The sequence below is a fragment of the Herpailurus yagouaroundi genome, unplaced genomic scaffold, assembly GCF_014898765.1.
Source record: "Herpailurus yagouaroundi ecotype Mexico unplaced genomic scaffold, PumYag 182, whole genome shotgun sequence".
NCBI classification, from domain to species: Eukaryota; Metazoa; Chordata; class Mammalia; order Carnivora; family Felidae; genus Herpailurus; species Herpailurus yagouaroundi.
Genome location: NW_024412413.1, coordinates 20331811 through 20345142, shown reverse-complemented (window position 1 = coordinate 20345142; position 13332 = coordinate 20331811). Strand labels below are relative to the sequence as shown.

The 13332-nt window shown below is 38.7% G+C and overlaps 1 protein-coding gene across 2 annotated transcripts in view; it reads left to right on the top strand.

The window, feature by feature from the left end:
* The first annotated feature begins 2411 nt into the window (after positions 1 to 2411).
* The window catches only part of UTP20 (UTP20 small subunit processome component), a 110514-nt gene continuing 99593 nt past the window's right edge, over positions 2412 to 13332 (top strand). For both annotated transcript variants that reach the window (XM_040491097.1, XM_040491096.1), the window contains exons 1-8: positions 2412 to 2623; positions 3575 to 3655; positions 6734 to 6800; positions 6938 to 7070; positions 7523 to 7711; positions 11213 to 11294; positions 11974 to 12111; positions 12585 to 12740. In XM_040491097.1, the coding sequence (XP_040347031.1) occupies positions 2579 to 2623; positions 3575 to 3655; positions 6734 to 6800; positions 6938 to 7070; positions 7523 to 7711; positions 11213 to 11294; positions 11974 to 12111; positions 12585 to 12740 (891 nt within the window). In that variant the 5' untranslated portion in view covers positions 2412 to 2578. The remainder of the gene's footprint in view (positions 2624 to 3574; positions 3656 to 6733; positions 6801 to 6937; positions 7071 to 7522; positions 7712 to 11212; positions 11295 to 11973; positions 12112 to 12584; positions 12741 to 13332) is intronic.

Genomic DNA, 13332 nt, shown 5'->3' with positions numbered 1-13332 from the left:
GGAGCAGGCACTCCTGAGCAATAGCAATCTCACTGATGCCTGGGAAGGACCCAACGAGGTGCAAACCTGCTCCTCCAGCCAACTCCTTTCCCTCAAATCCCACCATTGTGGTTCCTCCCATCTCCTCCGGATTTGCTCACTCTCTGCTTCACATGAATCCATCTGCAGGAAGGGTGCTTGGTAAACACAGTGAAGCTGGCAAGAGGTACAGCGGTGTGCAGTGCTGCTACGCATCAAAAGGCCACGGCATAACGGAGCCTCGTTACTCTGAGTGGGGAGACCTGTTTCTCCACCTAGTATTAGGGAATAGGAGAGTGTCCTGAAGAGGGCCCTCTCCTGATGACACAATGCTGACCTAACACTCAGAGCCCGGGCATCCTTGAGTATTAACACTTTGGGACAAAGAGGGCCCCTGCCCCTATCCTAAACTCAGCATTACTGCCACTACTTATCTTCCAGACTTGGTGGTGAACTTGCATTTATTTGTTGGCGACATGAATGAAAAGTCTCATGACCTCCTTAGGGCACCAAAGGAATCACCAAAGGAATCACCATTGGTTGCTGTGATCATATTCAGTGTCCTTCTGCCCTTTCTATCTCTACCTCACCCACTTTACTGTATTGTATCTGTCTTATTGTTTTGCTAATCTATACTTATTAAAGTTGTGTACGTCTGCAAAAAAAGTCCATAAATGCTACGGAGCCGTTAAAAATATTTACAACCCCATGATGACATACAAAATATTGATGTTGTAATGCCAATAATAATATGAAAGTGTTTAGATCTACTTCACTTCTTCATCCGATTCCTCCACAGTCTATGCATATTTTGCTTCCTTTCTTCAATACCGGACCATACTTGTCAAGGTCACCAGTGACCTTCACCTTGTTGGATCCAGCAGCTATTTCCCCAGACTTAGCTTTCAGCATAGTTGACCAGTGGTTCTTCATCCATGCCAAGACTAGTCTGTGTCTACCTCACTGGCTCTCTATCCCATCTCCCTCCAAGGCCACTGCTAAATGTTAGAGCACTCCAAGGATCAACTCGATCCTCTTCTCTTCTTCACCCTCCTTTCCATAGCTCTCTCCCTAAAATATCTCATCCAGTTCCACAGCTTTATAAATACTCCACATGATTCAGTAGTTAAAGAGTGTTTAAGGTATTTAAGTCACACCTCCAGTCCTGACCTCTACACCAAGCTCTGGGCAGGAATGTATTCAATTGTCTACTTAATAGCTTTCCTTGTCTAAGATGTAAGCACCTCAGACTAAAATACTTCCAAACAGAATTATTATTATTATTATTACTATTACTATTATTATTGTGTCTTGTTCAATTCACACAACAGTGCATGGCCCAAGAAATACTTGCTGAATAAATACGTGGAAAAAAAAAATACACATACAGCTGCTTGTACAATTACGTTTAACAACATAAGAGTGGTAGGAAAAATACCCAAATTTTAACTGGTTGCTTATGAAATTAAGATTTTTCTTTAAAACTCCTTTTCTGGGTGCCTGGGTGGCTCAGTGGGTTAAGCGTCCGACTTTGGCTCAGGTCACATGCTCTCGCGGTTCCTGAGTTCGAGCCCTGTGTCCGGCGCTGTGCTGACAGCTAAGAGCCTGGAGCCTCCTCCGGATTCTGTGTGTCCCTCTCCCTCTGTCCCTCCCCTGTTCATGCTCTGTCTCTCTCTGTCTAAAAAATAAGTAAAACATTAAAAAATAAATTTAAAAAATAAAACTCTTTTTCTATTTTTCAATTTTATTCAGACAGTAATGGTTAATATGACTTTGGCGCTCAGAGACTTCTGCCAGACTGCCACTTACTTACCAGCTGCACATCCTTGCTTCCTTCGTATGCCAAAGGGGCTCAAAAATATGCACCTCAGAGGCCCCTGGGAGGCTCAGTCAGTTAAGCCACAGACTTTGGCTCAGGTCATGACCTCAAGGTTTGTGAGTTCGAGCCCGCGTTGGGCTCTGTGTTGACAGCTCAGAGCCTGGAGCCTGCTTCGGATTGTTTCTCCCTCTCTCTCTGCCTCTCCCCCACTTGCACTCTGTCTCTCTCCCTCTCTCAAAAAAAATAAATAAATAAAATGTAAAAAAAAAATAAAAAATGCACCTCAATTATGTCCATGTAGCGTTCACACTGCGCTTTTCTGTAAAATTCTGGATGTAAAGAGCTTTGCGTGGTATAAGGCTCATAGTGAAGGGTAATGATTGTTAGTCGATAATACTGACAGGGAGATTTTCTTTTATAATAAAAATACCTATTTTTTTTATAAGTCTTCCCTGAAAGGAGAAAAAGAATTCCACGCCTACTCCAACATCAACTCACCGCGGCCCCGCCCGCTTCCCAGAAGGCTGCGACTGCTCGGTCAGCTTTTCCGCCCACGTGATCCTCCCAGGCTCCTCCCCATCTCCAACATGGCCGCGCCCAGGGGCACAAGCCGCACGTGATGGAGTCCGAGCACCTGGAAATTGGAGCGTGCAAGTGTGTGAGCAAGTTTACCTCCGTACCATCGGTTCCATCCTTTCGACCCTTACCTAGGTCCTCGCGGGCCCCTGTGTCTCTGCCGCCATGAAGACAAAGCCTATGTCCCACAAGACGGAGAACACGTACAGGGTAAGCAAAGGCACTTGGGCCAGGAACCGTGGGTACCTGCTGCCTCAGCTTTGGAACTGGGTCTGAGCGGGACACTGGGGGCTGAGGTGTTCTGGGCGGAGCGTGAGTCACTTACCTGACAAAAGAGAGGGACTTGGCGGGTGTAGTAAACATGGGATGGGGAAAGACGTCTGAATAGCACGTTTCGCCCGCGGTTTGTGGGGTCTGGCCTGCCTGGGAATTCCTTTTGGTCCAGAGTTAAATTCATTATCACAGACTAATTGCTTAGGAGATGTTTTCCACTACTCTTTTCTCCTTAAAGACCAAATTGGGGAGCGAGCCGGCGGAAGGAGGTAAGTAATTTGTGGCTAATGGCTATGACACCACTTTCAGTTTTTCTTCTGAGAGTTTCTTTGCTATTGTACCAATCGTATATCTGTATGTGTTTAAAAACACTATTGTTGCAACGACTTAGCCAGATCCCTGTGCTTGTAGCGGGTTATGAAACCTAACAGTAGATCCAGGGAAGCCACATCACCGACTTTCACCTGGATCCACCACAATTTAGTGTGGAAATTTTATTTGAAATGACATAACCGAACTTTTGCAAATACATTCGTGGAAGTATTTAATTTTCTTCATATAGTAGTAGTACAGGGCGTTTAACACTATGTCTTTGAGCTTGTTTTTACACTTCTCTTTTGTGACTCATCAGTGATGTCTACGTCTAGTTTCAAAACACAATTATATATTTTATGATTGATTGAAAATACAAATCTGAGATTGCAAGAGAAGCATACTGTTATTCGTAATGATAGTACGTGAGGAGGCTTATTGAAACTTTAAACTTTATATTTTCACAAGGCAATTGTGGACATGTAATTATTATATTATACAGCACTTAAAACAGATATTCAAGATGTGATAAGTGTTAAATGATGATTGTATATTAAATATCCCTCCCTTTCGCAGTTTCTTACATTTGCTGAACGATTGGCGAATGTGAATATTGATATTATTCACCGGATTGATAGAACTGCAAGCTATGATGAGGTAAGAGAATGTTTACTAGCCGATCTTCGAGTATTCACAGTTGGTTTTTTAGTCTCTCCTCTTAGAAGTGAATTGTTTTTCAAGCCATTCCTTAATGAATATGAAATGCATTATAACTGTGTGATTTTATAAGTTGCTACATATGGCAAATTAGATCTCAATTAAAGCAAATTAGAAATTTATGGGCTCAATAGCCATATGTGCTACAATATTAGACAAGTGTAGATATGGAACATTTCCATCATTGTGGAAAGTTCTATCAGGTGATACTGTGTTAGACAATTGGCTTGATACCTAGATACTTAGGCTTCTGTGATTCCAGCCTCTCCCTTTTCCATGTGCATTCTGATTGCTGGTGCAGATTCATTTTCCTGAAGCTACAGTTTTTAAGAAGTTTTAAGAACATCACTTTTCCAGGGCTTAGTTTCTTCCTTTACGAAATGAAAGGAGCTAGATTTCCAGTTCTAACCATGCTCTCAGTCACACCTGTACTTAAAAATCTTGCTTTTGCTGCATCTTCATTATGTCCGTGTTACCTTATTAAGGTCCTCTATAACATGCCTTTAACTTAGGGGTTCAACTTCAGTTCTTACAGTTCTTCACTTATAACTCTAGTCAGACTTTGCTCACTGTCCCTTTGGATGCCTTATTCCAACGTGTGAATTCAATGTGTTAAATGATGTGATCTGGGTAAGCACATAATGCTTCATTTGTATAGGTTTTAGCATGGCAAAAAGGACAGGAAATACTGTTTAATGTTGAGAGAGAAACCTATATAAAGGAACAGAGACTAGAAAATTCATGTGACATTTAAGAAACTGCAAAACATTTCAATGTGGTTATTAATTATATGTATAGTGTTTGTGTTGATGGTGACTGGGATAGGGGAAGGAGATAGCTGGTGAGAGATAAAGCTGAAGAAATAGTCAAGGAGCATAAAGAACTTCATATGTCAAGCTAAGTTTGGATTCTATCCTGAAGCTATGGGATGTCATTCTTGGAGTAAGGTAGAGGAGTGTGTGACATGATCAGGTCTCAGTTTTAGATCCTCTCTAGCTTTAATGTGAAAGGAAGAGCAGGATTGGAGTCAGGACAACCTGTTGTGAGGATTTGGTAGTCATCTAAGTGAGAAAATTATTATGGTAGCAGCAGTCAAGATGGAGAGAAGGATTCCAGAGATATTAAAGAAGTAGAATGGAGAGGACTTGTGACCTGCTGGTTATGGAGGGAAGGAGGTTAAAGTTTGGTTCTAACAACTGGGTGGTTGAGGACATCACTTATTAAGGTAGATTTGTAGGAAGAGATGCAGGGGGTTGACTCTTTTTGGGGCTTACTGAATTTGATGTACCTGTGGCCATCCAAATGATGGTGTCCAAAAGCTATTTGGATATATGGATCTGGAGGAGTACAGGTGATTTTGGAGGTGGAATTACAGATTTAGAATTCAGTATATGGTTTATAATTTAAGCCACAGGAGAGATAGATGGTTTAAGAGGTAGAATGTCAGGTTAGAGAAGAGAGCCTAGGATCTGATCTTGGGCTGGATGGTCCAGAATGGTCTCAATCACATTTTAACTGGGGCTTGTTAGTCCTAGTTATCCTCATGGCCGTTTACTCTCTGATAAGCTAGACTAGGCCTCTTTTCACGATGGCAGAATCTTTTCAAGAGAGAGAAAGCAGAATTCATAAAGCCTCTTAAAGCCTAACTTTGGCAGTTGCAAGATCACTTCTGTTGCACATTATAGGTCAAAGCAAGTCAGAAAACCTGGCCAGATTCAAGGAGTGAGAAAATAGACTCCATCCCTCTGTGGTAGGGGCTGTGAGTCACATGGCAAAGGGACAGGGACATAGTCTACCACAAAATGGCTGACATGTGCCTGCTGCTATGCTATACTGGGAATGCCTTCTTCATTTAGGTTTAAACTGCTAGGTGTATTTCTCTCTCTTAAGAGACACCGAACAAAATTTAATGAGATTCTCTTTCTTTCCCTCTATTCTGCCTATTGATTTATCTTCATTTTTATTTTTTAAAGATTTCCAAAGCACTCTTTAAAGGTTTGCTCTTTTTTTGAGATTGTAGATTTGGCATGCAGTTTGTGTACTAATTTGTACTGTCACATTCCACTCACACACACACATACAGTAATAATTTTATTGATTTTACCTTTCAAAGTACAAAGTAACGTACACTGGGATAATAAGCTAAACAGTATGACAACGTATTGGTGAACTTAGAAAAACTTGTTATCTCACCTCTCCTACCCCTTATTGTCAAGGACACTAATATGAACAATTTGGTATATATATATTCTGTACTTTTCTGTCATACAAATATTTGCAAATGTGTATATTTATAGAGGTCTTTTCAAAAAAATAGTGGCTCCTACCATATACTTTACTACGTAACTTGCTTTTACGTTTTGGGAGTTTATCCTCAACATCCTTCTAATTCAATATAGATACAACTATTCTTAGTAGCTATGTAATATACCTTAGAATTTATGGACCATGAGTTACAACAAGCACTTTCCTGTTGTTGGATATTTACACTTTTTATGTTTTCCACCCACTACAATAAAGTTGAATAAGCATCCTTATACTAGTATGTTTGTAAATTTTATAAAAAGCATCTCCAGAATGGGAATTAATGGGTCAGAGGGCATACCATGTTTTGTTTTTGTTTTTGTTTTTGTTTTTTTTTCATTTTAATGATTGCTGGAGTATTTTCCCATAAGGTTGTAATTCATATTTCCAAAAGCAGAATGAAAGAATTATAAGAGCACATTTTTCTGGGCCTAAAATTGTAGAAAACAGGAAAAAAATTTTTTTCTTTAGTGTGACTATCACATAGGTTTTAAAGAATCATTTGCTGCAACCAAATCAACAAAATACTGTGTTTATAAATCCTTTGCCCATATTATACATCTGATTGCTTTTTGAGTATGTTAGTTATCACCCTTTAAAAAAAATGTGTTTAAACTCCTATTATCATTGTCTCAAGGTATCATTATTCCTATTTACTTTGATCATAGATTTTCTTTGAGTTGCCTGATTAATGGACTGCTTTAATCTTGGCAGGAAGTCGAAACCTACTTTTTTGAGGGTCTGCTGAAATGGAGAGAATTGAACCTTACAGAACACTTTGGTATTTTCTATTTTGCTTCTATTTTATTCTCCCATCATTTGTACTTTATGTGTTTAAAACGACTAAATTAGTGGTATGGTAGAAAAGCAGAACCTATTCTCTCTCTCTTTCTCTCTCTTTTTTGTTTTTTCACCCAGGAAAATTTTACAAAGAAGTTATTGACAAGTGCCAGTCCTTCAATCAGTTGGTCTATCATCAAAATGAGATAGTTCAGAGTTTGAAGACTCACCTGCAAACCAAGAACAGTTTTGCTTATCAGCCCCTTTTGGAGTAAGTAACGTGTTGAGAGAAAGCTCAATGACATTTATCTGAATTATAGAAAGGTTGTGTTTTATACTACATTTGCCTTAGATCTGGTGTCTGTAATTTGGAAACAAGAATGTACCTTTTCTGTTAGATCAGAACATTAGTGAATTGCCAAAAAGCAGAATCTTTAGAGTTATCCTCCTTTTTTCTTTTATACATTTAAGAAAATTCATATTTCTTTCATGCTACAGGAATGAGCATAATTTGTGATTAAAAACAAAAATACACTTTCTTGCTCCAGCTGAATTTCTTTGCTGAACTCTTAAAATGTGAAAAATTTTATGCCTTTCTCAAGACTTGGTTTGGAAGTTTTAATTAATCCTGTTATCACAGGCAATCTGTTATCATTTGTGAAATAGTCTGTCTTTTGATCTGCATGTCTCAGAATCAGTTACCTCTACTTATCTTTAATGCAGTTTGGTTGTACAGTTGGCACGAGATCTGCAGACGGACTTTTATCCACATTTTCAGGATTTTTTCCTGACCATCACCTCAATCCTGGAGACTCAGGACACAGAGTTACTAGAATGGGCTTTCACCTCACTGTCCTATCTTTACAAGTACCTGTGGAGACTGATGGTGAAGGACATGTCCAATATATACAGGTGACCCTTTTCTCTCTCTAATTCGGGTTTGGTTTGATTTTTGTCCCTTTTCAATTTTATTTTATCTTACGTACAATTCAGCACTGTTTAGTAAATTTATGGGGTTGTGCAAATACCACCATAATCCAGTTTAAAAACATTTCCATCATGGGGCACCTGGGTGGCTGAGTCGGTTGAGCGTCCGACTTCGGCTTAGGTCATGGTCTCGCGGTCTGTGAGTTCCAGCCCCGTGTTGGGTTCTGTGCTGACAGCTCGGAGCCTGGGGCCTGCTTTGGATTCTTTGTCTCCCTCTCTCTCTGCCCCTCCCCTGCTCATGCTCTGTCTCTCTCTCTCTCTGTCAAAAATAAATAAACATTAAAAAAATTTTTTTTAAACATTTCCATCATCGCCAAAAGATTTCTCATGTCTGTCTACAAGTCAGTCCTGCCTCCCCATCTGCATCAGTTTTGAGAGCAAAAGCACTATATATATATGTATTAAATAGTCATGATTGTCTCTGTGAAAACAACTGTGTGCTTTAGGCTCCTCAATAGAACAGTCCTCCTCAGTAACAAAACATTTTAACATCTGAGTTTTGCAAGTTTTTATTTTTTGTTCAAGTGCAGTCTTTATCAATACCGGCAACCAGGATTGCTCACTCTTGCCCTGTGTTTAGTTAAAAAATGTGCACTACCCATCATGCGTACCTGCTGACATGGCTGCCTGACTCTGACATATTTTTTTGATTGTTTTTCTCTGGAGTTCTGTTTGACTCCAGACTGCCTTTCCAGCTCAGTCTCTATACAAAGTTGGTTCTCCAGCCAAAGTGGTCCACATTGGCCGGTCTGCATTGACCTGGTCTTTTCTTATCTGCAGCCATTGAAATCCTGCCTCTTGCCATCAAAGTCAGGCTTGGTTTCCATAATCTCCACAAATATTTCCGGGCACCTTAGCCAAAAGTGAAAGCTTTGTACTCTGAACTCCTCTGGTGTTCTATACACTTACGTTACACAACTTCTGTTATAATTGTTTGTTCATAGTAGTGATGTTCTTTACAAACCTGTGAACTGTTCAAGAATCCAGTCTTAAATATCTGCATTTACCCAGTCCCTAACATATTAAGTAAGCCCGAAGAGGCATTCAGGGAACATTGTGAGCAAATGTGGACAGGGAAAGAGGATGAATTCAGTTGCATTTTGTTTAAGGAAAAGATTGTTTATAATCAGTTTCAGTCTGAGACTGATGGAGCTTTCCACTTGGTGTACTGATTATTTCTGCATACTTTAATTGCCACAGGAATATGTAAGATTACCACCCTCCTCCCAAGTATAGGTGTGGGTTTGCGATAGGACTATAGATTTCGTTTTTGTTTTTATACCAACCCCCTTTACCCTACCCTTGGTTGAACCACCCTTCCCTCTACCCTGCCTTGATTAAAGAATGAGAAAGAAATATTTTTCCAGCCTTTGCTGGTTCTTTGTGAAGCTTTTGGTAAAATGTATTAGAAACCAGATTACTTTGTCAAAACCAGCAAGATCTTGGGGCAGTATTCAGTAGTCCCCCCCCCTTATGTGTGGGGTTTATGTTCCAAGCCCCACGGTGGACACCCGAAAGCACAGATAGTACTGAACTCTGTATGTGCTATGTTTTTTTCTATGTATACATACCTATGACAAAGTGTAATTTATAAATGCACAGATTAATAGCAATAACTAATAATAAATAGAGCAATTATAACAACATACTGTAACAGAAGTTGTGTGTATGTGGTCTCTCTTTGAAAATACCTTATTGTACTGTACTCACATTTGTGATGATGTGAGATGATAAAAGGCTAATGTGATGAGATGAAGTGAGATGAACAACAAGGTAGACATTGTGGCATTAGTGCTATGCTCCTGTGGAGCTGACAGTGGTCAGTAGGAGGAGCACCTGATTCCAGACCACAGTTGACTCTGGGTAGCTGAGACCACTGAATGGAACACAGATAAGGAGGGACCACTGCATGGCTTATTTGGTTTCATGACTTCTCTTGTTACTTTTTTATCTTCTAAGCCACGCTTTCCACTTCTAAATTTATTTGCTGTTGGTGTGACATCTTCAACAGCCTGGATATTTTCACATAAGTATTACTAAAATCAAAGTCAGCACATTCCTGCTCAAACTATCTCTTCATTCGTTCATGTGTTCAGTAAGTATGTATTGTGTTAGGCCCTTTTTGGTTGCCCATTTTCCAACAGTGATACCATCTTTCTTCTCGTCAACTGAGGCTTGGTGTCTTAGAGGCATTTTTGACCCAGTTGTCTTCAGGGACCCCAAATCCTCTTGATTCCATTATTCATGTACTCACTTGATTAAGTATTTATTAAACACTGTACAGCACTTGAGATGCAATTGCAAATAAAACATAAAAAATCCCTCTTCATGCAAAGTTTACAGTTTATCAGTGGAACATCTTGGGTGCATGCCTGGCATGTGTGAGGCACAGCAAAGAATCCTGGGTGGTGGGGCAGCATGTATAAGTAGAGACTAATTAGACAGTGCCACATCATATTAATAAGGGTCCAAGCCTTGTGGGCACTGTAAGGTCTTTGCTTCCACCACAAGGACTCTTGAAATGTCTCTTGGGTCCATCTTTTGCCATTTCACTCTACCATCAGCTTCTTTCATGCCCTTGTTCGCCCAAGCTTGCGTGACTTGAACAGATTTCTAGCTGGACTGCCAGCCTCTTCTTTCTTCATTTATTTTATCCTATATCCTGCTGCTAAATTAAACTTTCTGAAATATTAACTTCTTACTTAGCCAATATTTATTAGCACCTGTTATGGGCAACGAAGTGCTAGGTACTGAGGGTACAGTGTAAGAGAGATACATTCCATACTCTCCTGTCATTGTGGAGACCAGTTTAAACAATGTGATTATTCAGGTAATTATTTAGTTATAGCTACATGGCGGTGTGACCTTAAGCAGGTTGCTTGACCTTTCTGTCTCAGTTTCATTATCTGTGGAACCAGGATAACAGTTCCCACCCCATGGAGTTGTGTTGTTTACAGGAAGTAACAGAGAAAGTGCTTACGAAGATGAAAGCTAAAGCCTAGTCTCCTCTGTTTGGTGTTCACAGTGACTGGTTTACCTGAGCAGCTTTATCTGCAGCAGCCCACCCAGCCACATCACCCTTTTTCTTTCAGACAGACTAGCCTCCTTTAGATTGTTTCTGCTCGCCCCATCTTTGCTCTCGCTTTTATCTCTAGTCATACTCACTACTGTACCCACCTGAATTCTTCATATTATTCAGGACTCAGCTCTTCATGGAGTCTTCTCTGTAAGACCTATACCACCGGTCCTAGGATTTTTCTTGTCTGTGACCTTTATCTGTCTTGGTAGTTGAATGAGGGTTTAAAGCACTTGCTTTATACTTGAAATGTATTCCTTGCATACCTAGCACAGTGTTGGACATACAGTTGACATGGAATGTATGTTTATTAAAATGTGATTAAACATGTCTTATTTTCTCATTTATAGCATGTATAGTACACTTCTGGCTCATAAAAAACTACATATAAGAAACTTTGCTGCTGAAAGTTTTACTTTTTTGATGAGAAAGGTTAGTCTGATATATGTTTATTGCTCATTAATGCTCAAGAATCTGATGAACAGAAGCACATATCTTTTATAATATGGTTTTATGAACTAAATATGTATGTATGTATGTATATGTATGTGTACATATATATACATGAATAAACCTTTTACCATTTTGAATTTATCTTATCATAAAATTGCTCACTAATGTAAAATAATTTGAGTCACTCGTTTATTGTTATTTAGGTTTTTGGTAGCTTTTAGTGTGTGCATATCAGAAGTGCCCTCGAATTCAAGTCAGTAAATATATGAATGGTGAGAGTAGTAGAAACTTTTATAATAATTTCCTGGAAAGAACTGATGCCATAGTGTCACTTGTGTTTGTTTCCATAGTAAATTTTAGAGGGTCACACTGGTATTAATTTCTCTTATAAGTATATGATTTGCTTTCAAAAATAAAATATTGCCTTATGTAGTTTTTCTTGGCACAGACCTTCATATTATTTCATCGAATCACTGTTGTATATGAAATAAGAAGTGGTATACTATTATAATAGTTTGAAATCATTACAGGTTTCTCTTCCTTTTAGAATTTTATCCTAATTACATTTAACTGAACCTGTGGACCAGTAAATAATATGTATTCATTTGGATTTGTTTGTTTTGTAAATACAGTTTTCCATTTGCATTTTGTATTTTAGGTTTCTGATAAAAATGCACTTTTCAATTTAATGTTTCTTGATCTTGATGAACATCCGGAAAAAGTAGAAGGAGTTGGACAGTTGCTCTTTGAAATGTGCAAAGGAGTTAGAAATATGTTTCATTCCTGTACAGGGAAGGTAAATAACCGGAAGGATACTTTGTGTCTGTGTGAAAGCTATTAAAAAGGAAACCCATAATATTTATGTAAATGGTGTGGAGAGAGGATAGCCTAGAATAAATAAATAAACACTAAATGGGGAGCATTAGGTTGTTGATAACAATGCTTACCTAATGTAGGTTCTAGGTGATTAGGTATAGTATTTACTTAAAAAAATCATTGCTGTCTTCTCCATCTGGATCCTAGAAGGTAACATAAATTGATTAATGAGTGAGGAGTAGACAGTTGGATGATAAAATTCTCCATCCTAGTTTGGAAATTCCTTTTGGGACATGTAGTTAACCATCAAAGCTACCCTGTCTTTGATTATTCCAGATCAGATTTTAAGATAGGTTAATCAGAGTGGGGAATAATCAGACTGGGAAATAACAGTGTTAATACTTAAAAATAAGATTGTACATGTTTATTTTAATGATTATTGGCTTCCCACAGGCAGTGAAGCTAATTTTGCAAAAACTAGGACCAGTTACTGAAACAGAAACTCAGCTACCATGGATTTTAGTTGGAGAAACACTCAAAAACATGGTCAAATCCATTGTGTCCTACATCTACAGGGAACATTTTGGTCCACTTTTTGAATGTTTGCAAGTGAGTTCTAATTTTTAAGGATTTGTTTGTAATAAGAAGCCCAAGAGTTGATTGTTCTTGCTCTTAGTTTAGCAAAACACTCCTGGAGATTGTATTTTTATAATTGTTATCTTTATACTTTTGCATACATACTAGGATATTTTTTCCCCCTCTATCTCCTGGTCTTTGGTTGCTTGGTTTTTGGTTTTTGGATTTTGTTTTGGATATTTTGAGATGCAATAGAACATAGTGGCTAAACGCCCTGAGAACCAGACCGCCCCTGTTCAAATCTTGGCTTTGTCACTTACTGGTAGTGTGACTTGGGAAAGTTACTTAAATATCTGTTCCCCAGTGTTTTCATCCGGTGGGATTATGGGACAGTAATATTATCTACCTCATGGTTGTTATCAGGATTGTGAATAAACACTTACAAAGCACTTTATGACTGTGCATTCAAAAATGTTAGATATTCTTAGTGACTCCTGGTAGGTATGTCTTTCTTTCAAAACAAAGGAATGTGAAAATTTGAACTGCTTCACCCAATATTTTCATTATTGGGTTAACAGGTGAGTTTCATATGTTATAGTTATTCTTTTCTGTTAAATTCTTTATT